Raw genomic sequence first — 13,726 nt, 5'->3', positions numbered from 1 at the left:
CTTTCTTTTTTATGTTGAGATGGAGGAGAATTTAATTGGAAAAAAGAATCAAAAATCTTTTAGAAAAAAAAAAAACTACTTACTTTTTTTTTGTAATCTTTATTTGATATAAATACTTTTTGTATCATATCATTATTTTGTTTCTAATTGAAGAAAGTATTTTATAACACACTCATATATTAAGTGTCACTGACTAAGTTGATTGACTATCTTAAACAATTATCTAGAATTTGACTGGCATAATTATAAATTAAATAATACCAATTACTCTACTTTCTTCGTCATCCCTATATTTTTGTCCGTTACTTATATAATAATTTATAATAAAAATGAGTTCAACGAGTCAGGAAAAGAATTCTGTTTTATTAGAAGCTCAAATCAGGGACAGAGAAAGATCTTCTTCCAACTTGTCTGATAATTATAATTATAATTCAAATAAAGAAAATGATCATTTTTTACCTAAACAATCAAGGATTAATAGTGATATAAAAAACAATAATGAAAATCAATACTCTCCTTCATATAATTCCAATGGGCCAAGTTTAAGAGAACCCAATAGAATGAATTATTTCAATAGTAATAGTAATCATAACAATGATCTACAGAATCTAAACAATCTTGACAATCGCAATGACAATAACAATAAACACCATTTTAACAGATATTCTCATAATCCAAATTTCCATGATATGACAAATGATGAAACTATTGATTCAGGCATAGCAAAAGTCTATTTGAAACAACGTAATCAAGATAATGATGAAGTCAAAAAACTGTTGTTAATCCATATAGAAGATACGACGAGAATTAAGAATTTGACTGAACAGGTCAGTAAAAAAGATGAAGAATTAAATGATTTAAGACAAATTTCTGTATCACAAAAAGAACAAATCGAGAAATTAGAATCTGAATTACAAAGAACCAAGCAAATAATTGACAAATATGAGATAAATGAAAAGAGATTAGATGATTTAGACTTATTTAATATACCTATTGGAAGAATGATTAAGAATCAACTATCTGATGAAAAAGAACCGTCTATTTCAATTGTAAAACCATTAAGAGAAAAAATTCCGAATGTGATAGGATTTTTAACTACAGATTATTCCAAGAATATTGACGTTCTTAAAAAGGAGAACGAAAATTTGAGGAATATGAATGAAAAGATAACTCAGGACGTTGAGATAGTGTTGCAAGAAAATTTTAATTCTATATCACGAGATTTATTAAAAAACATTGAAAATTTGAATATTGTGAATGAAAATAAGGTAGTTGAGAAGTTTGATGAGTATAAACAATTATTTAATGAATTAGAGACTTTGCGCAAAGAGATGTCGACAGAACAATTAAAATCACAAAAATTGGAATTTGAATTGGAGAATATAAAGGGAAATTCAACTGAAAAATTGACTTTTAACAATCTAAAACGTCCAATAGTGACATCTGAGAAATATAATTCATTAAAATTGGATCTGTTGGACAAGTATAATATAGTCCAATTACAAAATCTGATTAAAAGAACATCTATTGAACTTGGTTTATCAATAGATTCTTTAGAAGTCAATTTACCAAGGATAACAGTATTATTGGGATTATTTAGTCTTTTATTAAAATTCACTGTATGGCTATCAGAAGAATTTTTGGATGTCAGCTTAGATTTCCATAAACAAGTAGAAAAATGTATCGATACTTATCTACAAACAGGGGACAAAGACAAAAGCAAAAAATCTCTTGAAAGAATACTGCATAAACTAGAAGAGATTGTCATAGAGAGATTCGATCATGAAAGTGGATACGAAGAGTAATCGAACGCCAGTATGGATGTATATATATATACATCCATATATATTGCTCAATTACTTATTTAAATTGCCAACATTCAAAAATAAAATCGCATAAAAGCACAGCTACCAAAATCCTAATGCAAGGAAAGCCTTATTTCTATTGTAATCACCAATGTCCATCCAAAAAGGGCAATTTTCTCGAGCATTTCCTAAAACGAAAAAATTGCATTTTTTTTTCTTTAACTTCTTTTCTTTTCACAAAAATATCGAATCTCAAAAAAAAAATACTAAAAATAAAGAACCTAAAGGAATAAAATGTCAATTTGAATATAGCAGCTATTGATTAAATATGATATGTATACAATACAGTGTTTATGGATATATATTCAAAAAGTATGTTAAATTATTATCATTATTACCATTATATACACGAATATATATAGCTTTTGTGTACTCTCCAATATGAAAGTGTGTTATTATGAATTGCTAGGTGTATCAAGAGATGCTACGGATATTGATTTAAAAAAAGCATATCACAAAAAAGCACTTCAGTATCATCCAGATAAAAACCCAGACAATATAGAAGAAGCCACTGAAATATTTTCCAATATCAGGACCGCATATGAAGTACTAAGTGATCCACAAGAAAGAGCGTGGTATGATGATCATAGAGAACAGATTCTAAATGATTCGATGAACATCGATGATGTCGATAATGATCAATATGAATTTGACTCAAGTATAACGGGAGTCACTACAGATGAATTGCTGATGTTTTTTAATGGTTCCTTGTACACTAAATTGGACAATAGCCCTGCTGGGATGTATCAAATTGTAGGCAAAATATTCGCCAAATTGGCAATGGATGAAGTTAATTGGTGGAGACGAATCAGTACAAATGAGTCCAATAATCAATATAAGGATGATATATTTGAAAAAGAGATCCAATCTGTGGGTTATTTAAATGCTGTTGAAGATAGATTAAGTGATGATAGATATATGTTTCCAACTTTTGGTCATTCAAGAACAGATTATCAATACTTGAAACAATTCTATAGAAAATGGTCCAATTTTAATACTTTTAAGAATTTTAGTTGGAAAGATGAATACATGTATTCATCACAATACGATAGACGCACAAAGAGGGAAATTAAGAAACGTAATGATAGGGCAAGAAATAATGCTAAAAATGAATATATTAAAACAGTTAAACGATTTGTCACATTTATAAAGAAATTAGACAAAAGAATGCAGAGAGGTGCAGCTAAGGAGGAAGAAGAAAGAAAATTGAAAGAAAAACAACAAAGAGACATGTTAAAGAAACAAATACAACAACAAAAAAGAGATATATCTCAAAAATCTGAGTTCGAAGTGCAAAATTGGCAAACCAACGAAGATGTCAACTGGGATGAATTGGCTAAAACATATGATGAACAAAAAGACTATTATAAATCTTCTAAGGAAGCAAAAACAACAAATAAATTAAATGCTTGGAAAAAGAGTGATAGAAATAAAAATGATACTCAATATGGAGATATTGATGACAATGACACTGATACTATATTGATATATGAATGTAATATATGTAATAAGACATTTAAGTCAGAAAAACAATTGGACAATCATATTAATACTAAATTACATCGTAAAAATGTTTACCGTTTGCAAAAAGAGGTTTCTAATGAAAATATGTCATTAGGCTTGGATAATTTATCAGAGTTAGAGGAGTATGATTCCGCAAAGGAAAACCAAGAAGAAGAAGCATCCATAAATATATCTACGAGCATATCTCAAGATATACAAAACATGAATATGAAACAACTGAATGAACAATTGGCTGAAATTGAACGCCAATTAGCTGAAGCTGATTTCTCTGATGATTACAACAGTGAAGATGCTGATGAAGAAGAAAAGAAGGAGGAGGAATTGGTGGTTACTGAGTTTGCAGAGGAAGTTAAGAAGCATTATGGTGAGGAAAAATCAATGTATTCTAATGAATCTAATTCAACACATATAGAAGATTCTGGTTTTGAAAACGAAGATGTATTCGAATCAGAAGAAGAGATAGATGAACTAACCAAAATCCTAAAATCATTAGAAGAACGTAATTGCAAAGATAGTGGAATTAAATTTGGTGACGAAAATCAAGACAATGATAGTAGCGATGAAGATTGGTGTATAAATAAGAATAACAAAAAAAAAAAGAAAAAACAAAAGGGGAAAGGAAAGAATAAAAAAAAATCAAATAATGAGAATAATAGTATGATGAACACTGATGATTTGAATAATGTTGATAATGTTGTAAAGGGTCATATACCGCAGTGGAAGTTAGAAACCTGTGCCACATGTGGTCAAACTTTTGGAAGTAAGAACCAACTTTTTAACCATGTTAAAGAAAAGGATCATGCTGCTTCCCCAAATAAGGTAAAAAAGTCTACAAAGAAGAAGAATAAGAAAAAACAAAAATAAATAAGGCGATAGGAACAAATAAATTAATATATATATATATATATATGTCTGGAGAAAATTGTGATAGACAAGCATATAGAATATTATATTTAGCAAAAGGTAAAAAAAAACATATAAAAAATAAAAAATAAATTTTAATAGAAACAATCTTATAATAAACATATATATATATATATATATATATATATATATATTATTTGTTTGTTTGTTTAGTTACGTTACAGTAAGTTACTTTGTATAGATACTGTATTGATTGAGAGGCAAATACTGATTTTGTCAGCTTTAATTCTTGTTCATTAAATTTTGAAATATTATGTTTTCTTTACTTTCCTTTCTTTCCTTTTCTTTTGTTTTTTATTTTTGTTTTTAAAGGATTAAAAATATTTCATACAATAATATGAAAATACGCATTTATATACATTTCACAATATCTAGTAATAAACTACAATAAAGCAAGTAACAAGGGAGAGCGTTAATATTACTATGAAGAAATCACTTATATAAAATAGAATAAGAAATAAATCAAATAAAGTAAAACCAAACGAAGAAAAGAAAAAAAAAACAAAAGAAATAAGGATCAACAGCAGTTAATAATAGCGGTTAATAATATGACATAATGAAGGTTAAAGATATAACATTAAGTGAACTTTGTTTGCAATCTTTAATTCGAAACAAAGATAAGTTCCAGATAATAGCGAATATACCATATCGACTGATAAATAAATATTTGAAAAGGATTAACATTAATGCGATTCAATTAATGAGATACGAGAGATTCAATCTTGAATGGATATTTGATGACGATGAACTTTGGTTAGATTTTTTACGAGCAGACTTCCCAACTAATGTACATGAAAAATACGTTAACAATAAAGATACTATTGTAAAATACTATAAAGATGCAATTAAAAGTATATATTATGATAATAGAGCTAATAAAATTAATAAAATTAATAAAGATAGTCATGGTAATGAAAATGAAAATGAAAATGATTTTTTAATAAAAATTATATTAAAGAACAGAATATCTGATACGATTAAAAAGGACATGACTACCAAGAAATATAAAGTACCTTATAGAATGTTATATTTACAATATCAAGAAGATATAAAATTAAAAGAAGCAAAGATAACGGAAAACCTACGGCTTCAAATGCAAAGAATAAAGGAAGAAAGAGAGAAAAAATCTGCAGTGATAGTTGGTGAACAATTTTATATTGATAATACAGCTAGAAGAAACAGAGGATATAGGAAGAGACAGTTGATGGATAGAATGTATATGGCACCTACTAAAAGAATGAGTTTACAAAATGGTACAAATCAGAAGAATGAAAACAGAAAACCCGTAGAAAGAGTAGCGTTTGGTGGGATGGCAGGTAAGCGAATAGATTCGAGGTTATTTAGAACAATTTCTAGAGGCTCATTGATTAATAATATAAATGAAGATGATATAGCAAAACGACAAACAGGTAACAAAAGTGATTCAATGATAGCAAGTGTTAGTAATTCAAATACTAGTAATATGGCTGCTACTATACATTTAAATAACTCTTTTTCTGCTAGTAAGATTCATACGCCAATACGCAAACAAAGAAATAGTTTAGAACAAAACATATTTTTAAAGAAGAAAAGGCCTTTGTCTAGACAAATATCATCATCACCAGCTAAACCAACACCTATATTAAATATATCTCATGATAAAAATACAACGACGACCAATGGTGAGAGTAATAATAGTACCATCACGAGTAATAACAATGTAATTGAAAACAATAATTTGACTATTATTACAGGTACTAAGAGAAAACAGTCAAACATTTTTATATCATCCGTACACCCAAATATGCAATTGCCCCTTTGCGACACTTTAAAGACAAATTTAATGTTGAACAGGTTAAAAGATGATGGCAAAAATAGTAACAAGAATAATGGTGAACCTGGAGTAAGTCCAAAGAAGACCTATAAGACTGATACATCTACTATTAACAGACACGATGACAATGGGAATGCTAGACCAAATAATGAACACAGTAATAAGAAAAAAAAGATTTATTCTCTAAAAACTTACTTACAAAAGAAAAAATGAAATTGCATAACGATCCATTGAGCAAACATTGTCTATGGTCCATACTTAATAATATAACGAAGGCATGAATATTTTATCATTTACGTAGATAATGATATAATCTAATATAATGTAACGAATGTATGAAATATTATTATTATTTTTTTTTTCTTATCTATTTCCGTTAAATAACCATAATAACGAAAATAACAACAACAACAATAATAATAATAAAAAAGGACATTCCCGTGTGTTTCTTTCCACGGATACTATTCTATTGTAAACTGATCCGATTCTGTGTGTTGGTTCCACGGAAACTTTATATTAGTGCCCATACAATGAATTTTATAGATTTATCCTACACAAAAAAACAAGATGAGGCAGCTGGAAAAAAGAATTTTTTCATTTTATTTTATTTTATTCTATTTTATTTTTTTTTCTGGAGTCTGCGAGGGATTTTGTATCTTTTGTGTTTTCTTTTGTTTGTCACGAAGAGCTGCCACAAACAAACAGAGCATCAAAATCGTGGAGGACGTCAAATGGAGTTGGAGATTTTATATTGCCAAAATTTTTTACGCATAAAGTCTTGTCAAAAGAAAAAAAAATTGCACCTCTAAAAGAAATAACTGATTTTTAAACATTTATTATAGCCCTACTCTCTTGTTATATTTATCCAACTGCTTTGTAACTGAACCCTAACAATGTTAGTTTGAGAGAAAAACTATGTAATCTGTAAATAGTTTATCCCAGACCGAGTATTGAATATACAGAGATAGACAATGGGATATTTTATCACCAACTAATTTCTTTTGTGTTTATTTACAGATTGCTTTTTGTTAATCAAACCATTAGACTTTAAGGTAAGAGAAAAAACAAGCATACAAAGTCACTAAGTATAAAGTATATACTATGTGGTTATTAATCATCAAGTTATCTTACTATCATTTATTCAATTTAAATATTGATTATGTATGGAAATCACACATAAATGGATATATTCCAAAATGTTTTTTACAAAAACCCTAACTTTCAAATTGATATGATCCTTGGAAAAAAAGGAAGAGAATATTATTTTTAACTTAACCCTACTTGTATCGGTGTTACACATGCTTCTTTATCGTTTTGTTTTCCTTTTTTTTTTTTAGTTTGTAATTTTTTGTTCCTAAATCTTTTAGAAGGGGTGGAGGAAGAATTCGGCCATTTTTTTTTTTTCAGAATGATTACTCCTCGAGCAGAAATCCACGCGTTTAGCCCTTCTCGAGCACTGCAAATCTCTTCACAAGGCATCTTATTGTTATATGGCTCTGTTTTTCTATCGGTCTGTTCAGGAAAGAAAATAGCAGCGGTGGTATCGTATCGTTTTGCTCATTACTTCATCTTAGTAATCGCAGCGTCATAAATCGTATTTAAGATAACATTATATATGCATATGTATGCCTTTATACACATGGCTACGTATTTAATGTGAGTCAGATATTCTTAATAATCAACAATTGTTCGTATTTAAGCTTTTCTCCGTAACCTAAATCCTTCCACAAACATCTCCCTCCCGTCCATTATATTTCTTTCTTATATACACATACATACAGACATTCATATATATATGTAGACTTGTTTACTTACCTAACCACTATTTCTTCTTACTTGCTTGGTCTTCTTTCTTTGTTTTTATTATTCAACTTACTAGAAGACATATGGCAACAACAACAACAATAATAATAATAATAATAATAATAACCAATTTAATTAATTGAATAATTTTCACAATACTGCTTATACATTTATATACACATCTCAACTCAACAAATTGCCTTTTATTATAAAATAAACTTTTAACAATGTTTGGTAAACTATTAGGTACAAGCAATAACAATAATAAAAAGACTGTAGATTCTCAAACTAAAAACAACAAGGATAAACAAAAAAAAATATTAGTAATAAATGAACCAATATTCGATCTTCCTTCATATTTAGAAATTAGATGTACATCGGAGTTTAGTAATAACGAAGAAAAGGAGAAGTACATCCTTATGCTAAAATATCTAACAAATGATGCTTTATTAATTCCAAATAGTGAGAAGTCATTTAAGTCTCGAGATCAAAAGGACAGATCGCCTCTTCTACTTGAAGAAAAAGCATGGCTGACAAAAGAATGTATCATAAGATACTTAAAAGCTACTAATTGGAATATTGATCAATCTATTGATCGTATCACGCAATCCTTAGCATGGAGGCGTGAGTTTGGTATTAACCACCTTGGTGAAGAAAATGGTGACACTGTTACCTCAGATCTGGTAGCCATCGAAAATGAAAGTGGGAAGCAAATCGTAATGGGTTACGACAATGATGGTAGACCAATCCTTTATTTGAAACCTGGTAGACAGAACACAAAGACTTCTCAGAGACAAGTACAACATTTAGTGTTTATGTTGGAAAGAGTCATTGATTTCATGCCTATGGGACAAGGATCTTTGGCATTATTAATTGATTTTAAAGAATACCCTGATGTACCAAAAATAAGTGGAAACAGTAAAATACCTCCAATTGGTATCGGTAAAGAAGTATTGCATATCTTACAGACACATTATCCAGAAAGATTAGGGAAGGCCTTATTGACTAATATACCATGGCTAGCATGGTCTTTCTTAAAGTTAATCCATCCATTTATTGATCCAGTAACAAGGAATAAATTAGTATTTGATGAACCATTTAATAGATACGTCGATGAAAGACAGTTGGATTGTGTCTATGGTGGTGTGTTAGATTTTAAATATGATCATGAAATTTACTGGCCTAAATTAGTAGAAATGTCTAAGTTAAAAAGAGCACATTATATGGAAAGATTTAATAAGTTTGGTGCAGTTATAGGTTTAAGTGAATACGATCTTAGAGGTAACCATGAGGAATTAAAGTATCCACCATTAAAAGTAAATGATACTTAATCAAGTATAGTCCTTTTTTTGATTTTTTGATAGATATTTTGTTTTTTTTTACCCTTCTATGTTATTTGTTTATTTGTTTTATTGATGCATATACAAATATATATATATATATATATATATATATATATAATTTTTAATGATATTTATTTTTCATTCAAAAAGGTTTTGCACATTTACGTTTCTCAATGACACCTGTTACAGGAGACACCATCGTTTGCCAATCCATGGCATACATTAGATTCCCTGCACCATTATTTGATTTAGCAAATATAACTCCAAGATCATTTCTTGCAGTCGTCAAATAATAATTCACACCATCACCTAAAGATAATATTTGCGCTTTCACTATATCACCGGGTTTGAAACATTCAATCATCTTAACACGATCTCTTTCAGTTGCTCTAACATCCTGTGACCTAATTATACCTCTAAAGGTTTCACCAAGATCAGATGAGCTTTGTGACATTGAAAATGTAGCTCCACCAGACCCACCATTTACTCCTATAACACCATGTCCATTGGTTCCTACACCACCATCAATAGGAATAGGTTCGTTTTGAAATCCAATTATTTCCACATTGGCTCTTTGTAATGATATTCTTACGACACGACATAAAACAATATCACCTTCTTTTGGCAGCAATTTATCTCTATTGCTTTTACTAAGTGTATTAGAGATGCCACTATCGTTACTAGTAGTTTTATTTATTACACTGATTTCTATTAGCATCATATCATTATTAGTTGTCTTTTCATTCTCTTCATTATTAGGTAGGTCTTTTTCTACAACTTGAACATTACCAATTCTTGTACTAGTAATGACATCTATATTATTCAAGTCGTAGTGAACAACTTTGGTTCCTGGTCCTGCTATATATTTAGTAACTTTTGGCTCTGTTGGTACATAAAGAGGACACAATAACTGGCCAGGAATGACTCGACTTGGTAATTCAAAATTTAGTTCCGACATTTGAATAAATTATACTTTTTAATAATTTTTTTTTTGACGTTTTTGTACCCTCCTTCACTTATCAAATTTTATTAATATATTTAAATTGCTGAATATAAATCCTTTTATATTATAATATTGATGCACTTGGCGGCACATTTAGTTCTTATTTATGTGTCTCTTTTATTGTCTTCTTCCTCAATCTCTTTGTTTAAGTAAAATTTTTCATGATAAATGACAAAAATTTTTTTGTTTTGTGAAGTTGCCAATTTTTTTCTTCAAAGATATATGAATTAGCGACATCATAAAGACACAGGCATACACAATAAATAAATGCTAATTAAATGTCACCTGAAATTGTATTTATAGATATATTTACAAATAGTTCAATTAAAATTGCTTATATGATTTATATATGCCTAAATGTAACTATCCATATATAATTAAAAAAATTGTGTATAACATCTTGAATTTTCATGTACCTCCATTTCTCTTTTCAATTCATTTAATTCTGCTTTTATCATTTGAGCTAATTGTGGAGTCAATTGGTTACAAGTACTAATATTTGGATGTCTATCATATTCAAACTCATCATAGGTTTCATATAAGATAATCTTTGAAGAAAACTTCACTTTTCCATTAGAATTCGGTATATCTGTATTAAGTGAAGACAAAGAATTACCCATTGTATTTCCCAACAAACCTTTAAAAGACATAGATATAGGTCTCTCTATAGTAGAGTAATTATGAGCTATGTATTCCTCCATATGTGGTGACGTTATAGTAGCATGATTTGAATTCATATTTTGTTTTATTTTATTCTTGAAATCAATCGCACTAAAGGTTTCGTTATTAAAATCCTCTGTTTCTACAATCTCTGGTGTTTCTAGGATAGATGTGCCATATTGTATTTCAATGTTATCATTATCATAAGCACTGTTGTTAACGGCAATGTCTCCATTGCTAAATTGTAAACCCAATCCTGAATTTTGAAAAGTAATATTATTATTAAAATCTATATCACCACTATTAATATTGGCTTTTTCAGGTGAATTTTCTCTTTTTATAACCTTAGGGTTAAATGTTTTTTTCTGATTATTAGATGCATTTAGAGAATCATTATTAATATTTAGATCTAAATCAAGGTTTAAACCATCACCAAAGTTAATTATATTAGCAAACTCCATAATATCATTCATTAAATCATCGTCTTCTTTTTCATCCATCGTAGCACTATATTCATTGTGATTTTTCAAAGATTCTTTATTTTGATCGGATGTCACAAAAAGTGTGTTTTGATTGTTCAAATTTAACATTTCTTCCGGTTCTTCATCAAATGCCAAGCTCAATTCGTTTAATTTTTCTTCAATAGAACCCAAAGAAAGTTCATAATTCAATCCATCACTATCAAAAGTTCCAATATTCTTTAAAATACTGCTTGTCGGACTTTTACTTAAATCAGGAGTGGCCAAAACCACATCAGAAGGTTCATATATTGTCATACCTTCATTTTGTGCCTTTATAGATAAAGTGTCTATTGATCTTCTTTTTGTGCTTGATCTAATCGATCTATTTCTCTCTAATTGTGTGATATAGTCAATCTCTTCCTTATCAAGAGATTTAGGGAAATGAACTTCCCCGGAGTCCCTCCTTGATACATGATCAGAAATAGATGGTGATAAAAGTTTTGGTGGCTGCAGTTCATTTACCAAGCTTTTATTAGCAAATATATCTTCTGATGATGAAGAATCTGTTATCATATCTCCTTTGTTTAAAGCATTTTTAACATCTAAAGGTGTGATACTTCTTAAATTTTCCTTTACAATTGATTCCTCTTGTAATTTTCTCTGTTTAGGTAATGATATTGGTTCTTGTAACTTTTCTATATTACTCTGTTTACTTTCCATGTCCGAATTATCGTCTTTATTGTCATAAATTGGACTTTGAGTAGATATGCTTTCACTGATGCTTTTGTTTTTGTTTTTGATATATGTGTCAGATATATTATTAGTGGATTCAACCTCTTTTCCTAGTATTGGTGAGGTCGTTGTCACAATCCTTCTTGAAGAGGTTTGTTTCTTTCCCAATGTACCGTATTCATTTTGTAAGGATACACTTCTTATCATATTTTGTGGACTACTTTTAGATTTCGATGGTTTCTTTTGAAAAAACGAGAATATGCTTCTTCTTTTCTTTTGCTTTTCCTGTTTATCATCAGTTTTTATTTGATTTATAGGTTTAGATTTGATAATAGGTTTTTTCCTAGCTGGTTTACCAGAATTGTCCTTGGTAGTTTGTGTAGAAGATAGAGATTTTCCAGCATCTAATAAGGTACTATTTTTCGAAGTGATATTATTTGTTCTAAAATTGCTATTTTTATGATGGGCTAATACTCTACTCCAATTTGGATTTACGTTATTTTGAGGCATAATACCTGATTCATCAATCAAAGTACTATTATCATCTTCTACTAATTCATCTAATGATTCATTTGTGTCGTGTGTGTGTGATTCGTTACTATAATTTGTGCTTTGTGAATTATTTTCTTCAGATGAATATTTTGAATCTTGATATGCTACTGAATTAGTTTCAATTATACTTTTATTACTGTTATTATCTAACATATTATTTGGTTTTTGTTCTATAACTGGAGTTGTCAAAAAGTCTGGTTGTTCAATTGATAAATGGTCTCTGTTAGTTGAATTTATATTTGGAATAAATACATTGCTCTTTAAGGGCTGTTCGTCATTCAAATCAATTAAATTGGGCGAAAAATTTTGATTTGCTTGGGAATATCCAAGATTGTTACTATTAAGTGTTTCATTGTTATTATTTTGCATGTTTGTTTCGTGGTTTTCTTCTTCTAGTTCTTCTGATATAGAAGAATAATTTGCTAATGAGTTTTTCATTCTTCTGTCAGCATTTTTAGATTTTTCATTTAAAAGATCAGCCAATGCACTAAGTGATGGGGATGCCGTTATGTTAGCTGTTTTAATCTCATTCTTTCTCATCTTAAAATTATTTGCAGTCATCTGTGTGTTGCTTAAAGATGATTTTGATTTTTGAACATTAGATTTATTATTTATAGAATTTATTGATGTTGGAGTAGTTAAATTAGTAGTAGCACCATCCTCAAAAGATTTACTAGAAGGTTGCTTCAAAGATTCATTTATATTAAAATCAGACATTTCTCTTAATATCAAAGAATTTCTGAAGCTACGTGAATGATCAAGAACATTAACAGACTCAGAGTAGAAAAAGGATGAATTTAACAATTGCGATGTATCAATATTGTTACTTTGATGATTTTTTCGACTATTAAGGTCTACCTTATCTGTAGTAGAGATAGTAGTATGCATCATTATTATCTTTATTGTAATATATGTGGATTAATATTAGCTTTTTTCTGTTATCTTGCAGTCTCAATGATAACGTATTCAACAAAATAATAAATATAGGCTTATAATATTGTATGGATTATTGAATGCTCATAAATTATTAATTGAATATATTGTTT

At 28.8% G+C, this 13,726-nt stretch overlaps 6 protein-coding genes across 6 annotated transcripts; 4 read left to right on the top strand and 2 right to left on the bottom strand.

Annotated features, from left to right (window-relative positions):
• Window positions 1-329: 329 nt before the first annotated feature.
• CNM67 (Cnm67p) lies at window positions 330-1,805 on the top strand (the record flags this gene model as incomplete). Its single annotated transcript, XM_064859786.1, has 1 exon — window positions 330-1,805. The coding sequence occupies one exon, from the start codon at window positions 330-332 to the stop codon at window positions 1,803-1,805; it is 1,476 nt and encodes a 491-aa protein (XP_064713159.1).
• A 441-nt stretch (window positions 1,806-2,246) lies between these two features.
• Window positions 2,247-4,253, top strand: JJJ1 (Jjj1p; the record flags this gene model as incomplete). Its single annotated transcript, XM_064859785.1, has 1 exon — window positions 2,247-4,253. One exon carries the CDS (start codon window positions 2,247-2,249, stop codon window positions 4,251-4,253), a length of 2,007 nt encoding a protein of 668 aa, XP_064713158.1.
• A 616-nt stretch (window positions 4,254-4,869) lies between these two features.
• On the top strand, window positions 4,870-6,339 carry ELA1 (elongin A; the record flags this gene model as incomplete). The annotated part of the gene is made up of 1 exon (XM_064859784.1): window positions 4,870-6,339. One exon carries the CDS (start codon window positions 4,870-4,872, stop codon window positions 6,337-6,339), a length of 1,470 nt encoding a protein of 489 aa, XP_064713157.1.
• A 1,817-nt stretch (window positions 6,340-8,156) lies between these two features.
• Window positions 8,157-9,260, top strand: PDR16 (phosphatidylinositol transporter; the record flags this gene model as incomplete). The annotated part of the gene is made up of 1 exon (XM_064859783.1): window positions 8,157-9,260. The coding sequence occupies one exon, from the start codon at window positions 8,157-8,159 to the stop codon at window positions 9,258-9,260; it is 1,104 nt and encodes a 367-aa protein (XP_064713156.1).
• A 154-nt stretch (window positions 9,261-9,414) lies between these two features.
• CSL4 (exosome non-catalytic core subunit CSL4) lies at window positions 9,415-10,230 on the bottom strand (the record flags this gene model as incomplete). The annotated part of the gene is made up of 1 exon (XM_064859782.1): window positions 9,415-10,230. One exon carries the CDS (start codon window positions 10,228-10,230, stop codon window positions 9,415-9,417), a length of 816 nt encoding a protein of 271 aa, XP_064713155.1.
• Window positions 10,231-10,652: 422 nt separating this feature from the next.
• Window positions 10,653-13,571, bottom strand: BNI4 (Bni4p; the record flags this gene model as incomplete). The annotated part of the gene is made up of 1 exon (XM_064859781.1): window positions 10,653-13,571. The coding sequence occupies one exon, from the start codon at window positions 13,569-13,571 to the stop codon at window positions 10,653-10,655; it is 2,919 nt and encodes a 972-aa protein (XP_064713154.1).
• Between the last annotated feature and the right edge of the window lie 155 nt (window positions 13,572-13,726).

The sequence above is a fragment of the Arxiozyma heterogenica genome (genome assembly GCF_036370985.1).
Source record: "Arxiozyma heterogenica strain weizmannii chromosome Unknown scaffold_27, whole genome shotgun sequence".
NCBI classification, from domain to species: domain Eukaryota; kingdom Fungi; phylum Ascomycota; class Saccharomycetes; order Saccharomycetales; family Saccharomycetaceae; genus Arxiozyma; species Arxiozyma heterogenica.
The sequence above is the reverse complement of the archived record's forward strand: the minus strand, read 5'-3'. Positions and strand labels throughout refer to the sequence as shown.